The sequence below is a fragment of the Myotis nattereri genome, assembly GCF_964212035.1.
Source record: "Myotis nattereri genome assembly, chromosome: 2".
NCBI lineage: Eukaryota > Metazoa > Chordata > Mammalia > Chiroptera > Vespertilionidae > Myotis > Myotis nattereri.
The window spans coordinates 124,514,916-124,537,170 of NC_138076.1; the positions used below are offsets into that span (position 1 = coordinate 124,514,916).

At 46.2% G+C, this 22,255-nt stretch overlaps 1 protein-coding gene across 3 annotated transcripts in view; it reads left to right on the forward strand.

The window, feature by feature from the left end:
• TSPAN9 (tetraspanin 9) overlaps positions 1-22,255 on the forward strand; it is a gene marked incomplete at its 5' end in the record, with an annotated part of 208,255 nt that overhangs the window by 17,396 nt on the left and 168,604 nt on the right. Inside the window, 2 exons of one of the 3 annotated variants that reach the window (XM_081081407.1) lie at positions 14,377-14,422; positions 16,490-16,542. The exons of 1 other annotated variant lie outside the window; for it this stretch is intronic. In XM_081081407.1, the coding sequence (XP_080937533.1) occupies positions 16,536-16,542 (7 nt within the window). Of the gene's footprint in view, positions 1-14,376; positions 14,423-16,489; positions 16,543-21,486; positions 21,633-22,255 lie in introns of those variants that run through there. One more of the 3 variants, XM_081081409.1, reaches the window with a different exon arrangement.

A 22,255-nucleotide genomic window follows, 5' to 3' on the forward strand; every position in this document is an offset into this window, starting at 1 on the left:
GCCAATGGGAAGGGTAGCGGATGTATGGCTAATTACCATATTTCTCTTTTATTAGATAGGATTGACTGTTTGCTATTGTACTATAAATTGATGATGCTTCGTTAAATTTTTCAGTCTAGCCTAGCTGGTGTGGCTCAGTGGTTGAGTGTTGACCTATGAACCAGGAGGTCATGGTTTGGTTTGTGGACAGGGCATATGCTTAGGTTGTGAGCTTGATCCCCAGTAGAGGGCTTGCAGGAGGCAGCCAATCAATGATTGTCTCTCATCATTGATGTTTCTTGCTTTCTCTCTCCCTTCCTCTCTGAAATCAATTAACAAAAATTAAAATTTTTTTAATTTCAGTGTGTTTTTTTCTATGATTCATTTTAAATAGTTTTTTTAAATCCTCACCTGAGGATATGTCTACTGATTTTTAGAGAGAGAGGAAGGAGGGAAGAGAGAGAGAGAGAGAGAAAGAAAGAGAGAGAGAAAAACATTGATCGTTTTCCCCTGCATGGGCCCTGACCAGGGATCAAACCCACAACCTGGGTATGTGCCCTGATTGGGAATTAAACCTGCAATCTTTTGGTGTATGGAACAATGCTCCAACCAACTGAGCCACTCGGCCAGGGCATTTTAGATAGTTTTTATTGTTCTATCTGCAAGTCAATGCTCTTTTCTTTTGCAGTGTCTAATCTGTTATTAATTAACTAGAGGCCAGGTGCATGAATTCGTGCACAGGGTGGGGTTGTGTGTTTCCCTCAGCCCGGCCTCCACCTTCTCACAATCCGTGACCCCTCGGGTAGGGTCCCTAGGCCTGGCTGGAGATCAGGGCCTATCGGGGCTTTCCTTCCCCTGGCTGCTGGCAGCTGCTCCTGCTCCTGCCACTGCCACTGCTTGCAGTCCGTGCTGCGCTGCCCCCCTCCCCCAGCTTTCCCCCCTCCGTCACTGGTCACCTCCCTCTGCAGGTGACAGGTGTGGGGTGCGATTGCTTGGCTGGCCTGGGCCAGCCTCTGCACACCCACCACAGCAGGGCGATTGCTGGCCAGCCCTGCACACCCACCACAGCATCGCTGGCCAGTGGCTTGGGCCTCCCTCTGTGGGGCTATTGATTGCGGGAGGGGGGCGGTCCCTGATTGATCACTCTGTAGAGGGATGCCCCGCCCACCCACTGCAGCGCTGCCATGGACCTCCCTCTGTAGTTGCTGGCCAGGTAGCCTGGACCTCCCTCTGCAGGGTGATCGTGGGGCGATGGCAGGGCCCCCTCACCAATCGCATCGCACCCACCTTGGCTGGTCTGGCGCCAGTGCGTGTCATAGCGTGGTTGTCCAGACAGTCATTCTGCTGTTTGGTCATTCAGTTGATTTGCATATTACGCTTTTATTATTATAGATTCCGTCTAGTGTATTTTTCATTTCAGATATATTCTTCATCTTTATAAGTTCCATTTGAATTTTTATATCTTTCATTTCTCTCATCATGTTTATGTTTTCCTCTTCATTCTTGTGTATGTGGACCATACTTATAAAAGCTATTTTTCATTCTTTTTTTTTTTCCTCACCTGAGGATTTTTCCCATTCATTGCTTTTATTTTAGAGAGAGTGGAAGGGAGAGAGGGAGGGGGGAGAGAGAGAGAGAAACATTGAGGCGAGAGAGAGATACAGGTTGCCTCTTGCACGAGTCCTGACCAGGGCTGGGGATCAAACCTGCAACCCAGGTATTTGCCCTACCTGAGAATTGAACCTGTAACCCTGTGGTGCTCTGACTAATCACTGAGCACGCCAGCCAGGGCTGTTTTTCATTCTTGTTTACTAGTTTTATCATCTCTGTCATTTTGGTGTTTATTTTGTTGACTGATTTTCTTTCTGGTTATGGGTCATATTTTTATGCTTCTTTAAATACCCGCTAATAGAAAAGTATGTTTTTATTGATTTCAGAGAGAGGATGGGAGAGAGAGAGAGAGCTATAGAAACATCAATGATGAGAATCATTGATTGGCTGCCTCCTGCACGCCCCCTACTAGGGATGGAGCCCACAATCCGGGCATGTGCTGTGACTGGGGTTGATGCTCAACCACTGAGCCACACAAGCGGGGCAATACCTGCTAACTTTTTATTGGATTCCAGATATTTTGAATTTAATGTTGCTTTATTTCTTTAAATAGTGTTGGACTTATTCTGGCATGCATTTAAATTGCTTAGGATCAGTCTAATACTTCCAAGGCTTGCTTTTAAGCTTTGTTAAGGTGGATCCAGCCTTTAATCTGGACTAATTTATCTTCACTACTGAGGCATCATCTTTTTAAGGACTCTATCCAGTGCCCTATGTGTTATGAGGTCCTGCTACTCTTGCAGGTGAAAATGTGAATTCTTTCTGGCTCTTTATGAGCTCCACTAATTGTTTGGCTTGTTGCTTGCTATTGGTTCTTTTCTCAGTCTTGTGGAGCTTCACGCCACCCACGTGCACATCAGCAAGAGGTTCAAGGGGACTCTTCTGCAGTTCTCCAGAGCACTCTCTGTGTGCAGTCTCCTCCTCTCCAGTATTGTGCCCTATAAATTCTTGCTCTGTGAACTTGACTTTCTGTTTCCTCAGCTTGGTTGGGACTATTTTGATTCTTCCTGCTGTGCTGCTGTGTGGAAGTTGCCTCTAGGCTAGTGATGGCGAACCTTTTGAGCTCGGCGTGTCAGCATTTTGAAAAACCCTAACTTAACTCTGGTGCCGTGTCACATATAGAAATTTTTTGATATTTGCAACCATAGTAAAACAAAGACTTATATTTTTGATATTTATTTTATATATTTAAGTTCCATTTAACAAAGAAAAATCAACCAAAAAAATGAGTTTGCGTGTCACCTCTGACACGCGTGTCATAGGTTCGCCATCACTGCTCTAGGCAGTAAGTTGGACAGTCATGGGACTCACTCTTGTTTCCTTTCTCTCAGGGAGTACAGATCTGTTCTGCCTATTGTCCATCCTCCGAAGCAGTTGTTTCATGTGTTCTGTCCAGTGTTTTAGCTGTCGAAGGGGGGCAGGTAAATCCAGTCACTATGGCTGTAAGCAGAAGCCCTGCATTCTTGGAAGACTCACTGGAGGAGGGATCCCTAGTCAGACTCCTATAAGATCCCAAAAGCAAGTATGTTTCTTTCCTCATAGTTTTATCTGTGTGTGTGTTTTTAAAAATCTCTCTGAGTAGGCTGTCTCCCTGAGCACAAAGATGATATGCCATTTTTCTTAGTAGCCCTAGCCCAGTGCCTGATAGCTCATGTTTATTGACTGAATGAATCAATGGAAAAAAAAACATATGCTAACCATGCTCTGTGGTTACTTAGGAGAAAAGTACCATCCTGGGTTTAAGCTCTGCTCTTGGGAATACAGACTAGACTAGCCGTGGGCAAACTACGGCCCGTGGGCCGGATCCGGCCCGTTTGAAATGAATAAAACTAAAAAAAAAAAAAAGACCGTACCCTTTTATGTTATGATGTTTACTTTGAATTTATATTAGTTCACACAAACACTCCATCCATGCTTTTGTTCCGGCCCTCCGGTCCAGTTTAAGAACCCATTGTGGCCCTCGAGTCAAAAAGTTTGCCCACCCCTGGACTAGACTCTTTGTGCTCTATGGAGCTCACCCTACATCTGCAGCATTGGGTTTTGTTGATTCTGCTTGGGACACTTTCAAATCTGAATTTATTCAGAGGAGGGTGACTAGGATGGTGTAAGCTACACTACATGTGACTTGGATGAAGGATTTGGGAATATTCATTTTGTCTGGAAATTATTTTTATGGAGTGTTATAGAAAGTGGGGGCACAATAATGGTTTCCTAACCCATGCAGGGCTGGTGTGGAGGAGGAGGAATTAAACATATCCTCTGGCTTCAGAAGGCCAAATCTGGGTCCCATGGGTAGGGGATTCCAGAAGATGAGAGATTAAAAAAATTTTTTTTTGATTTCAGAGAGGAAAGGAGGAGGAGGAGAGAGAGATAGAAACATTGATGAGAGAGGCACATCGATTAGCTGCCTGCTGCACACCCCCTACTGGAGATTGAGCCTAAAACCTGGGCATGCGCCCTGACTGGGAATCTAACCTGGGATCTCTTGGTCCATGGGATGATGCTCAATCCACTGAGCTATACCAGCCAGGCCCAGAAGATGAGATTTGAATGTAGTTCCAGGAAGAACTTTCTTACAGGTAGAGCCTTAGGAAGTAGCAAGCTCTCAGCACTGATATTTATTGATCAGGGATTTTGTGTTTGGCATTGTAAGGTTGCATATGTTGCATGAAATAATCTCTAAGATACCCTTCACCTTAATGATTCTAAATCTTACTCATCCCTTTGAACCCAATGATTCATCCCCCCTTTACAATTCTGCATCCCCAACCTATACACACACATTCAGAAAACACACCTGGAATATGCTCCTGACTATTGTTTTGTGCCCTGATAGGGGATTGAACTTGCAACCTTGGCGTATCAGGACGACGCTCTAATCAACTAAACTACCTGTCCAGGGTGAGATTGATTCTTAAGACAAATCTTGAGCGAGAGGGGAAGAATGTGGGAATAGATTGTTGATGGGTCTTGGGTAGGGTAATACTACTGGTACTAGACCAAATCAGCTGGAAATTATTTAATTTATTAACTGCCAGGTGCTATATGTCCTCACTATCTTCTAAGAGGCCATAGTCTAGTAGGCAAAATCTGCGCCCACCCCAAAGAAAAAGAGTTTTATCTGGAATGTAAGAAAATGGAATAGAGTATTTGAATGTAATTATTTTCACCTCCATCCCTTTTTTGCAGTGGAGAGTGTGAATATGTATTCTTTTTTTTTTTTTTAAATGTGTGCTCTTTGGTTTTTATTTCGGTAGAATTTGGCATTGTGGAAGGAAGAGCAAGTTTTTTGTTGTTTGTTTTTTTGTTGATCTTAATCCTCACCCAAGGATATTTTTTTCATTGATTTATAGAAGGAGGGCGGGAAAGAGAGAGATACATTAATTAGCTGCTTCCAGCACATGCCTGGACCTGGGTGGAACAATCTGCATTATTTTGGCCTAAATCTTGAAATGTATTCACCAAAGGTTTCCTGAAGTTGTTCTCCCAGCCCCGGGGCTTTCTTCACCAATGCCTTAGCATCTGCCTTACAATACACTTGCCCTTGATGTGAAGATAATGAAAATATATGATTTTGTCAGTATTATCTGTGGTAGCTGTTGTCTGCATGTTGTTTTAGGTCAACTAATACTTTATTCAGGATTTTCATATAATATTGGTGATCTTTCTAATTTCTGTGTGGTTATCAGTATGGGATTTACTCATTTATGCTTTTGCATGACATTTATTGAGCACCTAATGTGTGCATGCAGGTCCTGGCAGCAGGGATTCAGTGGGAATAGCACCAGATGTGCCCCACCATTGGAAGACCTAAAACCTGACTCAGCTAGCTCCTCAAGGCATGGACTGTGTCTGTGTAGATTCCTACCTGTGATATCCTCTTAGCACTTAGGGCCCCTGTCCTGGGACTGAAAGCTGGCCTGGGGATGATGTTGGAGAAATAGATTTGGGGTCTTTTATTTCTGTAGGGCTCCCCATTATGAAAGCACCAAGGCGTATTCTAAGACATAACTTTATTGTCCTTTCCTCCTGACAATGACTTTGAGAAGTGGCTGGAATGAGGATTGTTTTTTTCAGAGGCAGCCACAGAGCTGAAAAGGACTGACAGTTTCTGAGTGGGTCTTAGGACTTGTGTTTCCGATTCTAGCCTCAGCTTGGTTCACTCTAAGTGTCCTGAGACTCATTCATTTCACAAATATTTTGGGCTCCTCTGGGCCAGGTACTGTTCAGGGTCTGGGGATGTGGAAGTGAAGAAAAAGTCCTGTCTTCCAGAGCTTATATTTTGGTAGGGGAGACAGGCAATAAATACATAATTACAATTTATAGTATATCAGATGGTGACAGATACTGTAGAGAAAAGTGAAACAGGGAAGGGGGCTGGAGAATGGGATAAGGGGTCTAGGATTATGGTTTAAACAGGGTAGGCCTTACTGAGAGGTGTTATTTCAGTAGAGGTGGAAGAAGAGGTGAAGCAAGTCCTATAGATATCTGCAGAAGGTGCATCCCAGGGAAGAGGGAACAGGATGTGCAAAGGCTCTGAGGTCCGAGTGTGTAGACCTGCCCAGTACAGTTGGAGTGAAGTGAGCAAAGGGAAGATCTTGGGATTTGAATCAAATAGGGCCTTGAAGGTCATTTTGAGGGCTTTGACTTTTATGGTGGGAGCCTGTGGAGGGATTTGACCAAGGAGAATCAGACCTGCCTTAAATTTTTTTTCTTAAAAAAAAGAAAGTGTGTGCGTATGTGTGTTTATATAAGACCCGAAGCATGGAGACATGGAACAGACTGACATACCTTGATGTGGGGTTGGGGGAATGAGGAGAGAAACCAAAGAACTTATATAATTATATGCATAGCCATGGACACGGGCAAAAGGGTAGTGAAGGAGGTAGGGACTGGGAGGAGAGGGATAAAGGGGGGGAATGGGAGATATTTATAATACCATCAACAATAAAAATATATTAAAAAGTAAAAAAATATATTTAAATTTTATTTATTGATTTTAGAGAGAGAGGAAGAAAGGGAGGGAGGAAGGGACCAAGGGGAAGAGAAAGAGAGAGAGAGAAAGAGAGAGAGAGAGAGAGAGAGAAACATTCATTTATTCCACTTATTTATGCATTCATTGGTTGCTTCTTGTATGTGCCCTGATTGGAGATGGAAGCCACAATCTTGGTGTATGGTCACAACGCTCTAACCGGCTGATCTACTGGCCAGGGCGACCTACCTCACATTTCAAAAGGATCACTGTGGCCTCTGTATAGAGAATTGACGGAGAGTAGGTGCCTATTGTGTGCATGCAGGCCCAATGCAAACCCCTCATGTGCATGTCCTATTCCCGACAACTTTTTCCATCTCACTTAGGAGGAGGCAGAGACTCGGCTCGAGGAGATGGCTGTCAGCTTAGGTCAGTCTGATTCAAAGTTTGTGCTCTCAACTATCGTCCAGTTTTCAGGGGCAAAGGGAGAGATTGTTTAGGTGGCATTGAGCAAATGTCCGGTGTGACAGTCAGGCTGACCCTGTTCCTGTTCTTTGGCTGCTCATAGGTGTTCAAGCTGGCCACCCAGCAGAGGGGTGAGGGACAGGCTTTCTCCTCTAACTCTCTGGCTTGGTGGAGGGGGAAGCAAATTGCTTCCAGATGGGGGAAGGCTGCTTGGGGAGTGAAATTTGTGCCCTGCCTCCAGACACCGTTCTCTCTGGGCCTGCGAGGACCCTGTGTCTGTTTGGCATGTTAGACAAGCCCTGTTAGTTAGAGACCTGGATTTTGTACTCTCAACTGGGCCCAGCACTCAAGGCAGGCAGCAGGAGACCCCTACAGATGGTCTTCCCTCCCTAGAGACAGAACCTCCCTGTCTTTCTGAGTGAAGTCTGGGCCAAAATGCTCTGTATTTTATCTACCCCTTTTCTTCCAAGTAGCTCAGATCATTTTCAGAATGTCACTTCTATAATCCTCATATTTATCGCTCCCTAAGGAAGTAAGGAGGATTTTCCCTTGTTTAAAAAAAAAAATCCTGCAGGGTGGAGATTTGGGGTCAGAGAGTGAGGCTGGGCTAGAGTGGGGGAGGAACCCAGAAGCCCAGGCCTGGATGCAGCTCACCCTGAGTGGGGAGAGAGGGAAGAGGTGACTGAGGTGAGACACCGGGCATGTGCTGTGATGTCTGGATGTGGGAGGTGACGGGGTGGTGGTACTCTGCCCTTATTAGGAACTGTCTCAAGTTGCTAATGTGGCCTTGGTGTCCCAGGGCCTTCTCTGTGTGTACTTCCATACACACATACATATTTCATGTTCATGTGATCTCTCATGTTCTCACACATACTTGCTCATATACACACTCACGTGTACCTTTATCCTTACACATGCACATGAAATACATACTCACTCTTGCACACATACTCACATGCTTGTTCATACTCCTGTTCTCACACATGCTTGCTCACGTATACACTCATTTGCCTCTATCTTCACCCTCATACACGCACATTCACCAATAGCATGCAGCAAGTGGGTTTACTCACATGCCGTTTATATTCATGTTCTCACACATTTGTATGTTTGCTCACGTGCTTGCCCAGTTCACCCATGCACACACCCTCCTACAACTACAGTGTGGTGTCTGGGGTGCATGTGTCAGAGATATACACTCCCAGCTGGGAGTTGACTTGACATGCGATTTTGTCACAGCAGTGCAGTCCCCACAACACCAGCCTTTAAGCTGCCCCACCCATCCCTCAGCTCACCACTTGTGTAATAAAGAGTGAGCACTGGAGAGACCAACAACGTACAGATTCAAGATCGGAGAGCCCCAGACTGGGCGGAGCTGTATTTATGGAATGTGAAGTGTCTGTAAAATCATCGGAGAAGGGACCTGGAGGTGGGAAGCAAGGACTGCATTGCACCAGCCTAGGCCATGGTTCTGGGAGCTGGAGCTGAGTGCACTGCCTGACCTTGAACATATACTATCAGCAGAGCCAGACCTTGGCATGGCCCTGGGGAAGAGAGCACATTGTTCAGCAGTGTGTGAAAGGACCGTTTTGGGAAGGAAAGGCTCCTTTTTGGCTGCTCAGATCCCAGCGGGTTACCAGCAGCAGAAACCAAGCAAACAGGCCCCGACTTTGTTTCTTTGTTTTTTTTTTTAAATCTTTCTTTCTTTCTTTCTTTCTTTCTTTCTTTCTTTCTTTCTTTCTTTCTTTCTTTCTTCCTTTCTTTCTTCCTTCCTTCCTTCCTTCCTTTCTTTCTTTCTTTCTACATATGTCTTCTTTTTCCCCAATTGACACGCCCCCACCCCCATCCCCCCAACCCACCAGCCATTCCCACCCCGGGCAAGCCCCCACCGCCCCAATATGTTTTTATTATTTTTTTTAGAGAGAGGAAAGGAGAGGGAGATAGAAACATCTATTGGCTGCCTCTTGCACGCCCCCTACTGGGGATTGAATTGCAACCTGGGCATGTGCCCTGACCAGAATTGAACCGGTGATCTCTTAGTTTATGGGTCAGCTCTCAACCACTGAGCCACACTAGTCAGGGCTGACTTTGTTTCTATTTCAGAAACCTCACTGCTGCTGCTGAAGCCATCACTACAGAGCACAGAGATCGTCAGGGGGCTGTGGGACTCCAATTAGACTTCAGCTGCCAGCTGCCTCCTTCCAGGAGTGGGGAAAGGAGGCGCCAAGGGGCGGGAGGCGATATCTAGAAAGCTGCCTCCGTAAATTTGAGTTAGAGTGGTGGAGAGGCCAGACTGTTATTCATTCTTGGCTGTTTCTTCTTACCTTGACATTCAGCAAGTGAATATCTGCTTGGAAACCTGTGGTCAACCAGACAGGGCTGTAAGGGGTAGGAGGTAGCCAGGAGACCTGGTTGTATTCCCAGGCATTTAGCTGACAAGCCTTCATTCCCCATCTCAGCCTAGGATCTTTATGAGCTTAAAGCTCTGGCTTTCACAAGTGAGGGGAAGAGAGAAAGTCCAAATACAGAGAATTTCTCTGCCCCAGCCTGGCCTCCAGGTCCCAGGTGCCCTTCATCTGGGGCCTCTGCATGCTTGTTATTAGGTCTGGTTTCACCTTTCTGATTAGGGCACTGGCCTTATGGTGTGCTGTGTCCTGTGGGGCTGCCAGACTGCTCCAGGGACCCTTAGGTCACATCCAGAGCCAGCCTTTGCCTCCTGGTCTTCATTCTTCATGCTCAGATTGGTTGTATTTTATAGATTTGTATATCACCTTGTTGTGGAGCGATGTTTAAAACCAACCCAAATACTTGGTAATGCCACTGATGCCACTTGGGCATGGATTTTTTTGTGCCTGGCTTGAGTTTCATCTGTCGGCAAGGATTCTTGTCTGGGTCAGCAGATTGATGGATTGTGACGGCTCCCCAAGTCTTTGCAGATAATCCCGCTTCCTAGAACGTCACTGTGCTGTATATCCTTTAGTTATCCTTGAGGATTCAGTTTAGATGTCACTTCCCTCCACTAAGCACTCCTTGCTGCCCCTTGCTGGGTGGGTGTTCTTCTTAAGTAGCCCCATAGCACCAGTGAGGCTATTGAGAGGAGTGGACAGTTTTGACCCTGGAGTACAGTGGGGGTAGACAGCGAGTAACTGGCATTTACAACACCGTGGGGTACATGCACCAGAGGCAGAGTGTTGTACCACAGAGCGGTGCTCTATAATTGTTGGCCTTGCATATCTGAGAAAGTATTAATTCTTTACCCACACGGTATTGACATTCTGGCTTGCTGTAGGATTCTAGGGTAGGAGTTTATTTTTGTGCAAAGCATTGCTTAATTTTCCTTTAAATTCCAGAGTTATTGTTGAGAAATCTAATGCTATTTCAATTTTAATCCTTTGTAGGTAACATGATTTTTCTATCTGGAGTCTCTAGTGTCCTTTCTAGTGTTCTGAAATTTCATAGGCGACCTGCCTTAATGTGGGTATACGTTCATCCAGTGCGCTTTGGAAACTTTTAATCTTGGAACACACATCATTTAGTTCTGGAAAGTTTTCTTGAATTACTTCATGATGATTTGCTTCTGCTATTTTCTTTCTTTTTTAAATATATTTTATTGATTTTTTACAGAGAGGAAGGGAGAAGGATAGAGTTAGAAACATCGATGAGAGAGAAACATCGATCAGCTGCCTCCTGCACACTCCCTACTGGGAATGTTGACCACAACCAAGGTACATGCCCTTGACCGGAATCGAACCCGGGACCCTTGAGTCCGCAGGCCGATGCTCTATCCACTGAGCCAAACCGGTTAGGGCTATTTTCTTTCTTTTTAAAAAATATGTTTTTATTGATTTAGAGAGAGAGGAAGAGAGAGGGAGAGAGAGAGAGAGAAACATTGAGCTGAGTATGTGCCCTGACCAGGAATCGAACTGAACTGGAGACCTTTCAGTGCATGTGATGATGCTCAGCCAACTGAGCCACACTGGCCAGGGCCTATTTTCTTTCTTCTTTCCCCTGCAACTCCTAGAATTTGAATATTGAGTCTCCTGGGTTGGTCCTATAATTTTACTATCTTCCCCGCTACACTCCCCTTCTATTGAGGTTTTCATTTTAGTTAGCATTACTTTAATTTTTAAGCATTCTTATGTTTTCTAAATATACCTTTTTAAATATAGCATTTTGTTTTGGTTTCATAGATGCAATATTTACCTCTTATTTCTCTGGGGCCATTAATGATAGCTTTATTTTTGGGAAGAAGTGGTGTTCTTCATCATTTTCTATAAAGTGTATGTGTGTTTTCCCTGTCTTTCCTGTGACAGGCTTTCTCCAGAGATCTAGTGGTCCTGGTAATCTGCTTGCATATGTGTAGGGTATTAAGCTTTGTGTGTGTGTGTGTGTGTGTGTGTGTGTGTGGCATTTGTGGGTTCTAGGCCTCACGTAGGGTGACCTGGGTGGGCTGTTTCATTTAGGAACCCAGGAAGTTAGTATCTTGGGTGTTTTCTCTTGAGCTGTGTAAATCCCTTAGAGAAGAATCATCTAATCTTCCTGGATGGTCTGAGACTAAACCTGTGCCCAGGAACCTAAGGAAGACAGGGTTGGAATCTGGGCCTCCTGTACTTCAACTTAACCCATGTCTTCAATGTGGTGCCCTGCATTTATTTCCCTGTGTGGTTTCCTCAGCCCATAGACCTACTGCTTCGCCCTCTCCAAAGAATAAACCCCTGGGGTAAGGGAGGTACAGCCACCTGCCTGAGGGAGGTGGATGTGGGACTCTTTCTAAAGCAGACTTTAATCCTGCCACTGGCAGCCCCTCCTGCTGCTGCCATTACTCAGCCTTCTGTGGGCTCTGGGACGCTAATGCTTTCTTAGGTTTCTTACTTGTCCTTTGACCCTGTAGTCTCTAAAATTCTGTTATTATCTCCTTTTCTGCTCTCTTTGAAATCGTGGGCTTATGGTCCTAGCTGGTTTGGCTCAGTGGATAGAGCGTCGGCCTGCAGACCAAAGGCTCCCGGGTTCCATTCTGATCAAGGGCAGTTCAATTCAGGTCAAGGGCATGTACCTCGGTTGCAGGCTCCTACCAGGCCTGAGCATGCAGGAGGCAACCAATCCACATGTTTCTCTCACATTGATATTTTTCTCTGTCTCTCCCTCTCTCTAAAAGTCAATGGAAAAATATCCTCGGGTGAGGATTAAAAATAAAAAGAAAAGAAGTTGTGGGTTTATGCTTTAAAAAAGCTCTTTCCTGTGTTAGTGAGGCATAGGGGCAGTAGTGATGATGCACATGTTCTTGCTGAGAGCTTGGGCCAGAATGTAGTTAGTGTATTTAGTTGCTGCTGTTTTTGTTTTTAACAGACAGTGGCAGCTAACAGCAATGGGGGTGCTCCTTCCCAACCTTTGTGGGAAAAGAATGTAGGATCATTTTATTAGGTACGTTTGTTGCAGAATCCCAATAATTAGAACTGTGCCAATTACGAATGAGATCCTCATGCTTGCTGGCTGAATGAATGAATGAACAAATGAACTGCAAACAGACTTGGAAACAAAAATGGAAACAGAAGCACAGTTCATTTAGGTTCCTACTCTGTTCTGATATGCAAGCCACTGAATGTAACTCAGAACCTGTTAAATGTAAAGCTGTTTAACATAGCTTTTGGCTAGTGGTGGGACACTATTAACCTTTTCCTCATTTGGCTTAATTTTTCTGCCTGTAGTGGGCATGTTTTACTTGTATGACTTTTGAAGAAGAAATAAATGAATAAGAGTAAAAATGCATCTAGTTTAGAACAGAAGCATCGTCAACAAAGGCACAATCTACTGATTTCCCAATTCTTCACAGATCACTCTTCCAGCTTAGTTTCTTGCTCCATAAAACAAGTGGTTGGACCGGATACATCTCAGATTTCGTCCAAGTGCCAGTCCTGTGATTCCACTATTGTCCTCTCCTGTTTGTATTACGGGAGTGTAAGTCTCTTGTGGAAAAGAACTGCCCCTCCTCCTTTTTTTTGACCTAGAATGACTTCTGTCTGCTCTGAGTCCTTTTCGTCCTTAAGTACAGAACCCGAGTCTCTGTTGCTTCAGGATCACGCCCCAACTGCTCCAGGGTATGCCAGTCTCCTCTCTCCAGCCTCCGTTGGCATTTTCAGTTTGCAGGCAGGCAGGCAGAGAGAAGGATCAGGGCCAGTGGTGCTAGTTTGAATTTAAATTCTGCTGCTTAGTCACTGTGACCTTGGACAGCTTATCTAGTCTCATCTATCTAGAGGGAACTTGTAATAAAAGCTACCTCATGGGTTTCTATGAAAAATAAATGAGCGATATGTTTAACACACGACACAAAAATAGACCCATAACAAATGATCATGGTAATAACAACAATCAGCATGTATGTGCATTTCCTTATTTACTCACAAAGTAGATACTTTTATTATTTTTATTTTGCAAATGAGGAGACTGAGACATAAATAACTTGCCCAACGTTCCAAATCAAGGAATTTAGGGATTAAGTTTTCTTTAAGAGTTTTGTGTTTGCATTTATTCCACAAACCATTATTTGAGAGCTGACTCTTTCAGATCTCAGTGCTGGAAAAAAACCAAAGTCTGGTTCTCATAAAGCTTCCATTCTAGTGTAAGCTGGTCAGTGAACAAACAGATACATGTGTAATGGGCAGAGTTAAGTGTGCGGGAGAAAACTAACCAAGGCCAGGGCATAGGGAGGGAATGCTGGGGCTTAGGAGGGCTTGGGGAGAGGGGCTGGAGGAGCGGGGAGGAGAGAAGACAAGTGTGTTATTTGTGTGGGGTGGGTAGGGAAATGTTGCATTTGATAGAGACCTCCAGGAATGGAGGGAACAGTCCTTTTGGGAGACCTGGGGAAGTACATTCCAGGCTCTGCGTGAGTGCCATTACATTTGAGTAGCAGAGCTGAGGGCTTGGGCTTGTTTCCTCAACTTCTGGTTTTCTCTTTGAAGTCCGAGATTGCATCTTTTTCTTATTTTATGTCCTGTACGATATTGGGTAAAGAAAGCGATGGGCACTTTGTTAGGTGATTAAGAAACATTTTTCCATTGATTAATTCTCCAACCTCTGGCTGGATTAAGTCTTCCTAGGTCATCTGGCTGAGGGTTTATACACAGTTAGCACTGTCAGGTGGCTGACTCTCAGCCCTGTTCTCATAGCCTCCAGTGATTGGACCTGGGGCTGTGAGGCCGGGGGATGGGCGGTGGAGCACAGGCTGCCCTGCACAGCACTCTGTACTGCTGCTTTGGTGCCTTTTAGTCCTTCACCAGACCACATGCTCTGCCTGCCCCACCCCTTCGTTTTTCCAGGGCCTTTGTAAATGTGGCTTCCTCTTGCTCTTTCAGGTGTTGAGAGTCAAGTCCATCAGCCAGGAAGCCTTTTCTGGCCCAGGTCAGTCCCTTGTTCTGAGCTCACACAGGCTGTAGTTCTTTCCTTTATAACATTTCTCTGCATTCTAATTGGATCTCACCTGTATGATTGTCTCACTGGGATGTGAACTCCATAAGGAGACCCTGACTGTTATCACTCACCCCTTTCCTTCACCCATGGCTCTAGCTGCATCTAGCACAGGGGTTGGCACATTTTGCTTGGCAGGCTGGATTTGGCCTCTGGACTCCAGTTCTGCGATGTTGAGCATTCTAAATTGTGGCCTAGAGTAGGTTCTTGATAAATATTTGTTGACTGAGTAAGTGACATCTTGGGCAAGAGGTAGTGAGTTTGTGAGCTGCTGTCTTCCCTTGCTTGATTCATAATCTTTATCTCTTATCAGGTTCCCTGTAATCTGTTAAGCCAATGGTTCTTTTTTTTTTTTAATCCTCACCCAAGGATATTTTTCCATTGATTTCAGGAAGATTGGAAGTTGGGAGGAAGGGGAAGAAGGAGAGGGAAAGGGAGAGGAAAAGAGAGAGGGAACGAGAAACACTGATTGGTTGCCTCCTGCACATGCCCCAACCAGGGCTGGGGATTGAACCTGCAACCCATGTATGTGCCCTTGACCGGGAATTGAACCTGTGACCCTTTGGTGTGTAGGTTGAAGCTCTAACCAAAGGGAAACACTGGCCAGGGTAGTCAACTAGTTCTTTTTAAATTTTTTATTATTTTAAAAATATTTTTAATGATTTCAGAGAGGAAGAGAGAGGTAGAGAGATATAAAAACATCAACATTGAGAGAGAAACATTGATTGGCTGCCTCCTGCATGCCCTCCGCAAGGGATCGGGCCTGCAACCCGGGCATGTGCCCTGACTGGGAATCAAACCATGACCTCCTGGTTCATAGGTCAATGCTCAAGTACTGAGCCACACCAGCCAGGCATCCACTATCCATTTTAGAACATTCATCACCCCTAAAAGAAAGCCCATACCCAAATAGCCATAATTGTCATTCCCCTAGTTTCTCCCTCATCCCTAGCCCTAGACAACCATTAATCTATTTTGCACCTCTATAGATTTTCCTGTTATGGACATCCTATATCAGTGATGGCGAACCTATGACACGCATGTCAGAGGTGACATGCAAACTCATTTTTTTGGTTGATTTTTCTTCGTTAAATGGCATTTAAATGTATAAAATAAATATCAAAAATATAAATCTTTGTTTTACTATGGTTGCAAATATCAAAAAATTTCTATATGTGACATGGCACCAAAGTTAAGTTAGGGTTTTTCAAAATGCTGACACGCTGAGCTCAAAAGATTCGCCATCACTGTCCTATATAATAAAAGGGTAATATACAAATTGACCCAATGGCGGAACAACTGGTTGCTATGACGCCCACTGACCACCAGGGGGCAGATGCTCAATGCAGGAGCTGCCCCCTGGTGGTCAGTGCACTCCCATAGGGAGAGCACTGCTCAGCCACAAGCAGGGCTGACAGCCGGTGAGTGCAGTTGTGGTTGTGGGAGCTTCTCCTGCCTCAGTGGGAGCACTGAGGATGTCCAACTGGCAGCTGGAGAGCGTGCCTAAGCCATCAGTAGGACATCCCCCAAGGGCTCCCAGACTGCTAAAGGGCATAGGCCAGGCTGAGGACTACCCCCCCCCCCACCCCCAGTGTACAAATGTCATGCACCAGGCCTCTAGTTTTTATATAAATGAAATCATACAATATGTGGTCTTTTGTTATTGGCTTCTTCCACGACCAAGGCATTTGCCACCGTGTGCAGTGCAGTGGGTCAGTATGCAGGCCCTGGGGCACAGCCCAGCTTCTTAGACCAGCTCTGTTGGTTTGCCTTGCAATATACTGATCCTTTCTAAGCCTCAATTTCCTCGTGGGTAAAAGGGCAGAGCCTGAGACAGGGAGCCTGCTCCCCTGTTCACATGACAACCCAGAAGTATTTGACAACAGCTACTCTTCGTCTCGTCACTGCTTCTACCAGCTGTCTCCCAGATCACTTCATTTCTAGACCTAACCACCCTGTTGCCGCCTTTGGACGCACTCCAGCTTGTTTGTTGTTCCCTAGACTCGGCCTGAGCCTTCCCTGTTGGAGATGTACACAGAGGGCCAGAATGAGTGGTAAGCCTTTGAGGGTGACAAATTTTCACCTTTACCAGCAGGACGGTTTTATTGAAGAAGATGCGCAAGCAGGAAAAATGACTGCATTCTAACTTACGGAAAATCTGAAATTCCAGCTGCAGCATGTCCAGTCTCCCCTTCCAGTGTTCCAAGCTGACTCTAGGCAGGCAGCACAGACTGCCTTCATCGCCTGGCTCCCTGATGGGCCAATGGGTTTGCCATTGGAGTTTCCCCCACTGTCACCTCCTGTCTTGATGAGGCCAAGCAGTTGGTATATCCTTTGGGTTCAGTTTTAGAAGCTGCAGGAGGGAGATGGTGACAGGAGGCCCATTGGGAAAATAATTCTGCAAAAAGAGAACACAGGGAAGGGGAGGAATCAGAGCTTCATTTATCTGTCTGATTTTTGTATCCTAAGGCCTTTCTTCTGTTGGTGGGAGAAATCCAAATGTGTTAGCAGTCCCTCTGCTGCTGCCTGTGGGGCAAAAGCCTTATAGTTTTATAATCAGGAACAGTCTAGAAACTCACAATAGGCCCAGCTCTGCCCCAAGGCAAGAACAGTGCTGGAGCCTGTGTTGGGTATTTCCCACTTGCTCAGCTTGATTCTGAGAAAGCCCATGCCTGATTTCTTTCTGTGTTCCAGGCTGATTTACATAACTTTATTCTTCTGTGGTTAGTTACTCACTCAGAAATCCCCCTGTCCATCTGTTCTGGGGTTCTGAGTCAATGGGAGTAGAATATCCTGGCAGAATTCTGGCTCCTGCCTCCTCTTGTGTCTTGTCCCAGCCTGGAGAAGGAACATAGGAGGTCAAGGGCAGAACATTTGTGGAGCCCATCATGAAGATCTGAGTACTTGGCTCTTGCAATTGGAGGAAACACTTTGGGAGGCAGTTGCTACAGGTACTGGAACCTCAGGGCTGAGAGTTTGCCTGCCAGCCTGCTACCTAATGGCTTGGGAGGTGAAGGGGATAGACCTGGGAGTGGAGGAGCTTGTGTGGTGAGAGGTAGTCCAGGAAATGGTTAAGGCTACATGTCCTGTTCAGATCCTGGCAGTCACTCCCCAGTCACGTGACCTTGGGCAAGTTCTTAAAGACCCCTTTCTCTTCTGTAAAATGGGGATAAAAAGCACCTATTTCACAAGGTTACCATGAATATTAAGTGAGCTGACATATGTAAAGCATCTAGAACCTGCCTAATATGTAGAAAGCACTCTGTAGCAGGTGAGGGTGGTGATGAGGATGATGAGGATGGTTAACCTATCTCTCCTATTAGATTACCTGATTCCCTACATCTAAAAAAATGATTTTTAAAAAATCCTCACTCAAGGATATGCTTATTGATTTTAGAGAGGAAGGGGGAGAGAGAGAGAAAGAGAGAGAGAGAGAGAGAGAGAGAGAGAGAGAGAGAGAGAGAGAGAGAAACATTGATTACATTGATTGGTTGCCTCCTAAATGCATCCCAACCTGGAACCGAACTTGCAGGCTAGGTATGTGCTCTGACTGGGAATCGAACCTGCAGCTTTTTGATGTATGGGATGATGCCCAAGCAACTGAACCACCCAGCCAGGACTTAAAAAAATTTTTTTTTTTAATCCTCACCGGAGGATATGTTTTTATTGATTTTATTTATTTTTTTAAATGTTTTTGTTGATTTTAGAGAGAGAAAGGGAGAGGAAGACAGAGAGAAACATCTATGAGAGAGAAACATCTATCAGCTACCTCTGACACACTTCCTACTTGGGATCAAACCTGCAACCTGGGCATGTGCCCTGATTGGAAGTTGAACCTGTGACCTTTTGGTGTACAGGATGCTGCTCAATCAACGGAGTCACACTGGCCAGGGCACTTTTTTTTTTTTCTTCTTAATGGAACAGGGCACACAGTCTATATTTATTGACAAGTATTTTAAAAATTTCTCAGCTCAACCCCCTGCATTTGCTGTTAGAACCTGTAAGCCTCTGTCTACCACTCCTGTCCAACATGGCTTCACTACTCCCAGCCATTGAGTTGAGAACCAGCCTTGGGCTGACTGTCAGGTAGCAGCACACAATCTAATTTCCTTGCCTTAGCTTCCTCATTTGTAACCTGTGGGAAAACATTTACCCTCTACTTTCTTTCTTCCTCCAATGCCCTCCAGAAATGTGAATCATGCCAGGTGACATCTATTAAGCATGGCAAGTTGGGTACAAAGGCAGAACTGTGGTGGATGGTATGGGAGAGCTCGGGGCACGGGGCAGAGGTATTGGACTGGCCATGAGAACCTCTGTGGTTTGGAGTGGGATGAAATGGAGCTGCACACCCTCCTTAGGGTGCTGTGAGCAGTTCCATGCTGATCAGACGCATGCCCCTCAGGTTGTATCACCCACAGGGGAGGAGGTGGGATGTGGTTTAGAAAGTCAGTCACACATGAACTTTCTCCAGGCTCATTCTCTGACTCCAGGTGGACAAGCAGCTATGCTTTTTGCTCTCAGGATACTTACAAAGGGGCAAGAGATGGTTTAATATCAGGAAGAAAGTCTCAATGACATGAATAACCATTGCTCAATGCTTTTCTTTATGCATCTATTTTGTAAAATGAGGAAAACAAAGGGGCTCATTACTGCCTCCCCCCCCCCCCCCCACTCCCAAGTTATGTAGTGGGATGTGCCAGAGAAGGGATTTAAACTCAAATCTGGGGGTTCCAAAGTCTGTGTTCTTTCCAGGTAGGAAAACATGATTCTGGACCCCGCAAAGACTGTTGTAGTTCCCAGGTCTCTCTTCTGCCCTTCTGGAGTATTGTTGTGAAAGCCTCTCTCAGCCATGTGATGTTTGTGTGTTCTTTTTTCTGCTCAAAGTCTCAGCCCTTCCCCCCTTCCCCCTTCATTTTGGCCAGCCGGCCTAGGCCCTTCAGGGATGTGGGTTTAACCTGTGAACCTCCCCGAGGTGAACACATCCCATACACTTCTCTGGTGGCCAGAAACTTCCATGTCTTTCTTCCCTCCCTTCAGTTTACCTCTTGTGACTTGGGAGGAGAGTGAGCTCTTAGCAGGTGAGAGAAACCTGTACTAAAAGGTGTGAATGACTTTGGGCCTTTGTTCGAAGTGTGGATTTTCTAAGACCCCCTTGGGGAGGTGAGATATTGTGACAGTGTTGCTGTGGCTCTGGTGGTATTCCTAGGTGAAAAGATGGAATGCAGTGACTGAGGCTTTGTCCTGTCCCTGAAAGTGCACTGGCCTGGCTGTGGGGGCCCTAGAGTCTGGTGACAGTGCACTGACAGGCTGATTGACCTTGGGCCCATCACTCCCTGTTCTGGACCTCCCTGCCTCTCTGTAACATGAGGGGTTTGTACCAGATGGTCCCTCAAGTCCTTTCAGCCTACAAAGTTCTACAACTTAAGATGACTCCATTAGGAAATACAGAACCCAAGCTCTCTTTCTTTCCCCTGTTGCCGTTTTAAAGCTAAGGTTTACTTTTCAGCTCATGTTAATTAGAAAGCTTTAGTGCATGCTTTGGAAGGAGCTGGGAGAAATTCCAGGGCTCCTGAGACATCAAGGGTGGAAAGTTTCCCAGTAAGGACAAGTTCAAACAGGATACCCCTAGGGTCTGGGGACAGGATACAACCTTGGCTGCTCATTTACCTAAGGGAACACAGCTCAGTGCTTTGGGACCTGCCCCAAGCTGCCTAATTAGCACCTTTGTATGGCAGAAACCCAGCAGGCCAGCTGTTCCAGAGCCCCCTCAGCTTAGGGACCCTTGCGTACCAGCAGCCACAACCTTCCTTCCCAGCCCACTCTCCCACCTCCCTTGCCTTTCAGTTATCCCCTCTCCTCCAGCTGCACCAGCCCACACTGGCCCCAAGTATACTTCCCAGCCTTCTGGCCACCTTCTTTCACACAGGCCTGCTCTGTCCCATCCTCATCCTCTACCTGTTGATGTCACCCCTCATCCTCTCTACCTGTTGATGTCACCCCCCATCCTTTTGTGCCTGGTCTTCCCTTACCACCCAGACTAGGTTGGGGTAGGTGATAGGTAAGGGAGCTGAGCTTGGCACAGGGCCCGGTCCAAGGAACATTATGTAAACTGGACTACAGGGCAGTGGGGGGAGGAGGAGCACATCCACGGACCAGTTCACATTGAGTAGTGCACCTGGTCACCTGCCTGGTGTGAGGCTGAGTTTTGTGGATGTAACAAAGATGTGTATAGCACACTTACCTTGGGGAGCTGCCCCTCAGAGTTGGTGAGCCCAGCACCAGTGAGGGACAATTGCAGGGCTGTCCGTGATAAACTGAGTCCATTAACAGGGAGAGTCTGGGATCTGGGTTCAGTCGGACTCTTGCCATCGGCTTATTAGCAGGTCATGGGTCAGTCCCAGGACCTCTCTGAAGTTTCCTCGTTAATAGAACGAGAAGGTTGGGTGGATCTTCCCCAAGGCTCTTTTAGCTCTGCCTAGTTGACAGTTGCCATTGGTCAAGTGCTTTCTAGTGTCAGGCAGCGGGAAGCGCCTAACAGGCCTAATCTCATCGAATCCTCCCAACACCAGGCTCTTTTATTCGCCCTCATTTTATAGATGAGGAACCTAAGGTCCAGAGCTGAGGTTGCAGTCCAGTGGCCCTCGTTCAGATCCACTCCACAGATGTCAACATTTAAACACTGAAGAGGTTTCATAAAAAGAGAGATTTCTGGCTTTTTATTGTTGTCAGACCTAATGACATTGACGTACTGCCCTGTGGCACCTATTGGCTGGATCTGAGTCTCAGCCACGGGGCCCGTGCTTCCCTGACCCCTCAGTCTTGGCACACCATGGGAATGTGCCTGCATGCCCAGCTGGTATCACATGTGCTGGGCTGCACTGTAACTCCCACCACGTAGGTCACACAGTTCTCTGTTAGAGGCAAGAGTCAAATGCAGCTCTCTAGGACTTTAAACCATGACCACCCTGCTGCTTTTCTGAGTTGTTTCTAAATCCCAGCAGGGATTCTTAGGCCCTCTGTTGGAACAGAGGAGATCTTCATCAGGTCTCCAGACGAGGAAGTTGGCAAGAATCCCTCTTTCAGAAAGGCGGCATCTACCTGCTCATCTTTTCAGTCCAGGGAAAATCCATCTCCTTGTCACATGGTATGTCCTTTTCAAATTAACTTGGTGTAATTGTTTTTATTGTCTACTGCCAGGTTTCTTGCACCCTGGCTTCTATTTACTGGAGTGTTGAAACCAGGAGATCTCACCTCTTCTCCCCCAGGAGAATTGCCAAAATGCTACACAAAGAGCTAGTATTTTGCCCCAGGCAAACGGAGGCAGGAAATAGGGATGTCTGTTCAGACTGTAGATGCCTCCGGGGTTGGTCGGGGTCCTTGAGGGCCAGGCAGGCAGGATGCTGGACCTCCCATACAGGGTGGAGCCCCCCGAGGGGAGCTCTGGTGGAGGTGGTTTCCTGCACTTGGTGTTGGTCTCTCCAGCTGTTTCCTCCTGATAGCGCTGTTGGACAATGCCACGGTGACTCAACTCCCAGCATCGTGGATGAACAATAGCAGATTTGTCCAGGGTCAGCTAGGGAACTGCACCAGTCACCTGCTTCCAGGCTCCCAGTTGGGAGGAGCCAGTGGCACCTTGAATGGTTTCCCTGCTTGGTCCTAGTGCCCTGGTTGGGTTGATTTCAGGCTGCTGCTTTTTGGTTTCCCTAAGCATGTCCTCAATCCTTTGTTCACAGCTGATCCAGAGCTTCTGTGGCTCCATGCTGCCCA